Source organism: Cyprinodon variegatus, unplaced genomic scaffold (assembly GCF_000732505.1).
Source record: "Cyprinodon variegatus isolate N-32 unplaced genomic scaffold, C_variegatus-1.0 Scaffold681, whole genome shotgun sequence".
NCBI lineage: Eukaryota > Metazoa > Chordata > Actinopteri > Cyprinodontiformes > Cyprinodontidae > Cyprinodon > Cyprinodon variegatus.
Window position 1 is genome coordinate 4,915 of NW_015151134.1, and position 8,914 is coordinate 13,828.

Below are 8,914 nucleotides of genomic sequence, written 5' to 3' on the forward strand. Positions count from 1 at the left end.
GTGCTGTTCCCTTAATTCCTACAAAATATTCAATTCTTTCTAAAAGAATGTTATGATCAACTGTTATAAAATGCAGCACTGAGATCTAACTGGACAAGTACACATAAAGCCCATTATTTGATGCCATGAGAATTAGTAGTTTTCGCCAAAGCCGTTTCAGTGATATGATGAGCACTATAACCTGATTGACACTCTTCAAAAAGTTTATTTAGGCGTAAGTTGTCACACATTTATCAATTAGCTATTTTCTCAAGAATGTTAGATCTGAAAGATTAGATCTGGGTCAAATTGGCCCATGTCATTTCTAAAACCCCTGATAATAGATTCCTACTTATTTGGAAGCATTCTACTTCCAAATAAGCATTCTAAATTCTTAATAATATCCCCTTGAAGCCCAAATTTATATACATGTATAAATATAGAAAAGTTTTTGTCTCTATTGCCAAATTGAAATATCTTTCTATATTTTTATAATAGCTAGAAATGTGGGTGTATGACAATGATAACAGTCCCTGTTAGGAACAAGTTGTAACGGTTCCTAGGTCTGCACTGAATGTTTAATAGCTAGCACTGAGAGAAAGCACATGCTATCTTGACTGTGTACAAAATACAGAGAATTTGTTGCATATTTGCAACAAAGGGCATCAAGGGAATATTCCTAAACGAATTGAGTGATTTATTCTTATGAAAGTAAGTGATGTGTGCATCCTGAATCGGTCAGAAAGGATACATTACTAGTCAGAGCATATTTTCATAACTGTCTTCATCTGTTAAAAAATTCTACATTGTCCTTATTGTGTATGAGATCCAATGCAGAAAGCAAGGATTAGCTTGCATTTAATGTCCTTTATCCGTCTGTAGGATATCTTCATGATTTGCGTGACAGCAGATCTACAGAGTTGTATTGTAATTGGTTCTGTGATATGTTTGAGAGCTTGTTTTGATAGATCTTATTAAAGCTTTCTTTGAAAGTTGGTTTAGAAATAAGTTTCCAGGTTCTATCTTTATGTTGTTACTATTTACACCAGAAACATCTGACTGTAAGCCCTCTATCTAGATTGAGTTTTGGCTCAGACGTCACATTTTTAGCTGTTTTCAACTATATGAGCCACAACAGGACCTACTGCTACAACTAGCATTTGACTTTCCACTCAAAGTATTCCTGGATCAGTGCTTCAAACATCAGGTTGGTCGTTCTCGACGAGCATGGTTCAATCTGCAGTTGCTTACGTTTAAATGGGAGTTTTCCTTTCCACTGTATCCTGATGCCATCTGCTAACTTTTCAAACTATTTGACAAAGAATGGAAATCACCTTATTTAGGGGACACTTTTTATTATGCTTACTGAAATAAAAATGTGCAAATCCTCTCAATAAAGACAAGACAAAAACAGCTGTGTGTTTGCAAACTTTATTTTGGTTAGGGGGAATGTTTGTGCAAGACGTCTGAATTCCTGAAGGTTAGGCAAAACTGGAATATCACATTTTCACACAGCAAGAAAGCCCCCTCCAGCTGCGGCCAGAGCACGGTTGCTTCTTCTAATCTAAACTGGATAAAAGCAATGGGAAATCTAGAGTGACTGCTGCGCTGCTTCAGCCCAGTTCACTTTAATGTGCTTCAGTAGATGATTCTTACAGTGCAAACAGACGTATACTGAGCTTCTTCTGGATTTGAAGTGGAACCATGAATCACAAAGCCGTGGTCCAGTGGCGGTTCTTGCATGGATATCCCCCTGGGCAAGTCCCCCATAAATGTTTCCACCTCAACCAATTAATGAAGGAAATCATCCAGAATTGATTCGAGCAGAATAAAACACCTCAACAATGTGACACTTGTGCACAACCCCTTAAAATATAGCCCTGGGTATTCACCAAGAACCACCACTGCTCTGGTTAAAAACCACCAAAACCAAACGTTCTCTCTAGATTCTCGTTTGCTCTCTTCACATCTTTTTTTTTTTTCTTCACAAGATTCTCCTAAAGCAACAGAACAAAGGCAGCAGCTCTCCCTAACGTCACCAGATTGTTTCTGATTGTTGTTAGCAGGCGCTAGCCGCTAGGCGTGGCCGGCCGGCTCAGAGGGACACCTGGTCACTTTGGTCAGTGAGTCAGCAGCAAACGGTAGACACAGCGTCCCCCACAGTGTCGTGGCACGCTTCAGGACTTCGGTCCATCACACAGTATCAGTAGTTAGAATTAGTAGCTCCCGCTCCCCCACATACACACATTAGAGATTCACTTTGTGCACACCTGTGCGCAGGTTAGCACACTCTACACACACACACACTCACTCACACTTGTCCACCATAAGCCCAGTGGAGGCACTTCATATGAAACTGTAGAACCTGACTTCAATGGGTTGCACCAGAACCAGAGATGGCTCTGTCCGACAGTTTAGTGTTTTCTACTCATTTGATTGGCTGTTCAAAAATCCAAAAACGGCTTGAAAGGGTCTAAAAATTTTAATTCTGATCAACTATTTTTAGAATAATGTTGAATAAACTGGTTTAATAAACAGCCTGGTGGAAACGTTGCCCTCAGCTGGAAGTGTTTTTCCTCTGATGCGCCCCATGTACTGTTACTATTTACAGACACACATATCAGATTAGTGTGATGATTAAATTCAATAGCAGCTTTCAGGGACAGGCACATCACATATGAAGCCCAGGGGAACAGAAATTAAGTACCGTCAAATTTGAAGACCCAAAAGCGACCTCGGCTGCAGGCTGTTTGGCTCCTTCACTGCCTCCCATCTGGGGATTTCCTACTGATTTGATTTGCAGAGAATTTCTATGACCTGCTTGATGTCTTCTTGATCAGGAAATGTGATCATATGGCTCTTATAAAGCAGGAAGTTACTCCCTCAGTGGTCCACATGGGGCTCAGAACCACCATAAATCAAAGTCATGAAAAAAACCTCCAATAATTCTAGTGAATAACTGTTTTTAACTAGTGTGCTTGCAGGAGTTAAACAGGTGAAGGAGCGATACAAAAAAAAAATAAATAAAAATGATGCCTTTGACTTTTCAGATCTGAAAGACCTCCGGTCAAAGCTGAGGTGGAGACCTCCTATGAGCCCTCAGAGTTTAACAGTCTGATTTCCTTCTAGTTTTACGCGTCTCAAGTGCCTCCCCCTGGAGGATAAAACAAGTATGGCTTTAGGACAAAACTGTTCAGCAAAAATAAAAATAAAATCAATTCAGGATCTTAACTGAAATAAAATATAATTTTTTAAAACTTCTGCTACAGCTGAGCTCTGTACACCTATCTGGTTTTTACTAAAAGCTAAAACAAAAACACAACATCTGGGATGGCTGATCTATCAGTCTGCTTGAGCTTCCTAACTGGGATGATTTCACCGAAGGCGACATGATCTAGTCAGACCAGAGAGTCCAGGCCAGTAATGAGTCGTACAAGTCGGTCAGAATAAAGGCAGAACTGCGACCCAGAAAGCGGAGCTCAGCTAAAACAGTCTGACTGGAATGAAGCTGTTCTAATTAAGGCTTTTAGGATGAAATATCCCTGCATCCAACTCGTCCGTTAGTTGCACAAGTGCAGGTCTCTCTCACTGAATGGAGTGAAGAATCGCCCCTCCCCCACCTGTTGCTTGGTACTGCCAGTCAGCTTGCTTAAAGAAAGCTACTTCACTTTTCCCAGAAAGTTAACTTTGTTTTGGACATAAGCGTGAAAACCAAGATTTTTTAGTGAATTCGAGCGGATTCACAAAAAAAAAAACTGCTTCCATAAAGGCGCAGAAAAACCGCAAGGCTGCTCTGTTCCCGGATCATTTTTGTATCTCAGGAGCAACAAGGATCCATTATTATTATGGTGAGAATTCAGCTTCTTCCAGCAAGGCAGTAAAGAAAGCCGTCTACATCTGGAAGGAGCGCTGTGGTTGACCCTAAAGAGGCATAAATTAGTTTTAACGGACATGAAAGCAGAACTCGATGTTTGGAGAAAGTTCTGGCTGAGAAAGCAGCAGTCTGATTTAGGTGAAGCCCTTTAAAACCAAAACAGGGAGATGATGCCGACACGTCTGTTTATCAGCCAACTGCAGACCGGCAGCAGAGGAGACGGTCCGACTAGCTAAACTGCTATCGCTAACTTGTTTTAATCCAGTTATATTATGAGAAGGATGGCAAAAATACATAATCCTCAACACAATGAACTGCTTATCTTAGAGAGTATTGAGCTCCAATTTAAAGTATGATGTTGAGGCGAAAAATCAACTGCTTGTGGAGTCAGGTGACTGATCTCTGCAGACGATTCAGGAAACGAGGGACCGTCAGAGAGCGAGAGTCAGAGTCGGAGAGGAAAACAGGAAGGCAGAACAAAGAACAGCAAAGCCGCTCATCGTTCAAAGCTTTCAACCTGTCTGCAATTTAAAAAATGCTAGATCTGGAAATGCAAAGAATATAGAGCGAATTCTCTGCCATTATCGTTAAAAGCAAAGAAAATGTTTTGTAATCGTGGAAATAAAGCTAAAAAATAAAAAAGCTTATTAAATTGAATTTGCAAAAAGTGCAATGAAAGGTGCAAAATTGTTAGGAGTAACTGCTGTTTTTTTTAGATTTTTTTTAGATAATTTGTGTTTGAAATACTCTTTATTTCATTAGTTTGACATTTGATTATTTTAGATCGAGTCTCAGAAATGGCCCTTTTTCAAACTGCATTTCAGAGATAACACATATCTGGTGAGGATGGACGCATTTCTGCCTGGGTATTAACATTTTTATTATTGGGCTTGAAGTGAAGAAAAGAGTTATCTACAAAAGCACAATTTGAAAAAGAATGCAAATTGTATAAAAAAAATTATATATAAAACAAAATAAATATTTAAAATATGTCAAAATTATTATTTTTTTAATAACATTTGAAAAGAAAAAAAATCTGAGAAAACAGCAAAGTTTAAAGTTTTTTCAAAGCTTTTTTTTCTGGACTGCCGTTGTTTTGTTGTGGCCAAATTTCAATGCGTTTCCTAATAGCATCAATAATGGCAAAAGAATTCCCTCCATAACATCTTTAAATGCACATCTGGAAGCAGCCGCTTTATTCCTGCTTGCTTTGCTAATGGATAACATGGGGTTAAAAAAAATGTAATCTGTCATTTTGTTTTAAAATATCAGTCGGGCTATTTTACGTCCATCTGCTGCTCCACACTGCGGACATCTCCTCTCATTTTTAAACTAATAGAACATGTTTTAAAAACTCTTTCATATCAGCAGTTGAAGTTAGCCAAATACGAACATCGGAAAACTGGTTAAAAAGCCTTAGTTGAGGCTCCCCTATGCCAACCCCCCCCCAAACAAACAATATATGGATGCCAGTGACTCAGAGCAGCGTCAACCTGGATGCATTACAGCAGGAAAGTAGTGAGGAGAGGAGCTGAAGGGAAGAGAAGCTTTTTTTCCTGGTTGCATTACTTGGAGTCATCAGTTTTGCTTTGTTTTTCACACGCAGACACACATCATTCCACCAACAACAGGATGCCTTCTGGTTCACATTAACTTTAGATAAATATGGGCTGATGGGAGTTCCTACTCCTTGTGCCAAATGCTAAACTCTTACAAAGTTATCTCTACAGTTCAAGTAGGGTGATCTACAGATTTACAACGACGACAAAAAAAAAAAAAAAACATTTGAGAATAGCTATATGAAACTGACAGAACAGAGAATGTCCACCCACAGAACCCAACCCGCAGAGATCCCAGACATAGTTAAGAACGCCCGTCTGAGACGTAAAGCTGACAGGATCCTCCCCCTTCCGCATGAAGAGCTGCAGGTAACAGCTTTACCAGCAGGACTTCCAAACGCTCACCTCTGGGCAGTCGGAAGGCCACAATAGCTGAGAAAAGTCGGGAAACTAAGAAGCACTGAGACAGTCGTGAGGCTTAATCCCGCCTTAATCTGAATCCGAAGAGCAGCCGACGGCGATCGAGCTCAGAGAGGCTTTTGGGTTTGAAACAAAAGCGACGACGTGGCGTAAGACCTGAGGAATACTAGGGAACATCACAAGCTCGGCGGTTGGAGCTGGACGTGGTCGCAGAGCGGCGGGCCATCAAACGAAGCTCTAAAGGATCGAGATCTTCAGCGATGAATTTAAGAAGCTCAAAGTGCCGTTAAGAAAAAAAACTCAACAGCAACAACAGAGGGCGATGATAACGGAGCTTAATGGTAGCCTGGGTGATGGCTGTGGACACCCCCGCTGTTGCCGGGCTCCTTAACGTGGCCCAAGGCGGACCTGTGCATCTTATGCATCATATCGAGGTTCTGCTCCTGCAAGGCGGGCAGCTGGAAGCCCTCGCCTAAGAAATCCATGCTCTGCTGCATCAGCTTGGACTGGCCGGCCAAGCCGTCTTTCCCCGGCCGGTATTTGGCTCCCGGGATGCGGTCTCCCTGGAAACCCACCGGGAGGTCCTGAGGAATATTCCCATTGTTCCCTGCTGTGGTGGGGACGCTGCTCCATGAAGGCTGCATGTAATGGCCATTGATGTACGACACGGGGCCCACCGAGCAGCTGGCAGGGGAGGGGGGGAGTGGTTTATCAGTAGGATGTTTTAGAGGAAAGCCCTGTGCGGAGCTGGGCAGCTTGTGGGCGTAGCTCAGATTTTGGGAGGGGAACGCGCACTCAGCTGGCGGCTCCATCCTGGGGTTTTTGCAGGGGTGCGCCCCTTCTGGAGGCTGCTGCATGTGAGCCAGCTGATGCTGGGCCCAGGAGCGCTGCTGCTGCTGCAGCTGCTGCAAATGCTGCTGCTGCTTCTGTTGCTGCAGCAGGTGCTGCTGAAGCTGCTGCTGCTGCTGCGCCTTCTCTCCATCCGAGTGGAAAGAAGCCATATTATTAGCGTTTGCACTGGGCTGCGCGTGGAGCACAGCGCCGGGAGTCTGAGCGGCGGCTTTGTCAGGGTGGCCCATCATGAGGCAGCTGGAGACGCCTCCCACAGCTGCATGCTGGGAGGACACCCTGGAGCTGGCGCTGATCAGCTGGTTGCGGCTGATGGGGCTGGGGTTGGCTATCTGACCCTCGCAGACGGAGGTGGCGCCCGTGCCGGCGCGGGCCTGGCACAGCTGGTTGATCTGGTTCACGATGCTGCTAAGGTCTCCGGGCCGGTTCTGGTGCAGGCTGGCGGCCATGGACAGCGGGATGGTAGAGGTAGATACAGTTACATTTGGTGGAGCGTCTGCGTCCGGGAGCTTCCGTGGAGCGTACTGTCCCGGCGGGGGCTGCTGGAGGCTGTTAGGCACCGCCTGGGGGCCAACCAGCTCCTGCAGACCCTGAAGCTGAGCTCCATCGGAGGCGTGGCGCAGGTCCTGAGTCACTCCCTGCTGTGCCAGTAAAGCTTGTGGAGGAGCCGCCTGATGCTTTAGAGTCTGCACATGAGGGAGATGCTGCTGTGGTATGACTAAGGAGCATGACTGGCCCTCCTGGGGATGAGGCTGCCGCTGCACGCCCTGCGGATGAGCCAACCTTTGCGTTTGTGCTCCCTGAAGCCGGGACATGCTATGCTGCTGCTGCAGAGCTTGAGAATGAGCCATGCTCCTTTGCTGTAAAGCCTGCGGGTGATGGTGCTGCAGCGCCATCGGGTGAGTCATATTCTGCTGTAGCGCCTGCGGATGAACCGCTCCCTGCTTCTGAGGGAGGCCTCCAAGGTGAGGAGGAGGAGGATGAGGAAGATTTAAAGTGCTTTGAGCGGCATACGGCCCGGTCTGAGGGTTCATGACTGCTTTCAGCTGCTGCCGGGTCCGGCAGCCGTCCGGGTGCTTGATGAGGCCTTTGAGGGGCGCGCGCAGGACGGCCAGGAGGCCCCCGCTGGAGGCCGCCTGAGGAGGGTAGGGACTGTGGCGCTGGCCGGACGAGGACGTGTCGAGCCCGTTGACAGTGCGGCGAACGTGCTTCTTCTGAGGAACTTTGATGCTGTTTGGGAAGATCTGGATGGTCAGAGGTTTGTTGGCGACTTTCTTAGCATAGGCGTCCAACTCTGCAGGCGTCGGATGGGAGGCAGATCTCATCTTCTGTGTGGTTTCCCCTGCAACATTCAGTAATAGAACAATCAATACAAATCCAACTGACTGAATTCCTTCATCACTCTAGTAGTTAAGCATAAATTTGTTATTTGTTTCCAACTTTCCAAATTTAGACTTAAATTATACAAATTTTTCTTTCATAAAAGCTCAAAATAATAAAAGGCAAAGTACATCTATAAACATGCATATATTTTATATAAAACACATTTTAGACTAGATTATGCCATCTATGGAGATCTTTTTCCATTATTGTTTCAAGCATTGAACACCTTTTTTTTTTAATTGAGAAATTAAATAATGCAAACCAGAAATAAAATTTTGGAAAATGTTTTTTTAAATCATACTTTACATACTGTATTTTTTTTTTCTTCCGTCTGTTTTTCAGATAGAATTTTACAAATCGCTTTCTTTTCAAATTGCCTTTTACACTAGCCTCAGCAGCCAAAATCATTTTTGACTACCTGTGTTCTGGCCTCCATCAATGCCCCAGGCCCAAGAACTGGCGGGCCAATCACAATGCAGAGATGTGTTTTGAATTTCTGGATGCAAAGTGGGCGGAGTTTTGAGGACGGGACAACAAAGCTGCACGACGCTGGAGAAAGCGCAACAAGAAAGATGGCAACAACTATTGAACAGTTCTCGTTCGACTGAGCTTTGGAAGGATTAGACTTGGGATTTTTGTTGAAACGTGAGCAGGAAGAGGCTCTACGCTCATTCATTTTTAAGAAGGACGTATTCGCCGTTATACCGACAGGCTGTTTGTTTACACTGCCCCACCATCTTTCTGTCGCGCTTACTACGTCAAAGTCAGTTGCTCTCATTGGTCAGAGCGTTGGCCAATAGGCACAGACATGGTTTGAAAGACAACGGGTTGTTCTCATCAACAATCTTCC

General features: G+C 44.3%; 1 protein-coding gene across 3 annotated transcripts in view; it reads right to left on the reverse strand.

Annotated features, from left to right (window-relative positions):
* Nucleotides 1–1,382: 1,382 nt before the first annotated feature.
* Nucleotides 1,383–8,914, reverse strand: part of LOC107097263 (protein FAM222B-like) — a 15,874-nt gene continuing 8,342 nt past the window's right edge. For 2 of the 3 annotated variants that reach the window (XM_015394344.1, XM_015394343.1), the window contains exon 3: nucleotides 1,383–8,023. In XM_015394344.1, the coding sequence (XP_015249830.1) occupies nucleotides 6,168–8,023 (1,856 nt within the window). In that variant the 3' untranslated portion in view covers nucleotides 1,383–6,167. The remainder of the gene's footprint in view (nucleotides 8,024–8,914) is intronic. The other variant, XR_001481828.1, reaches the window with a different exon arrangement.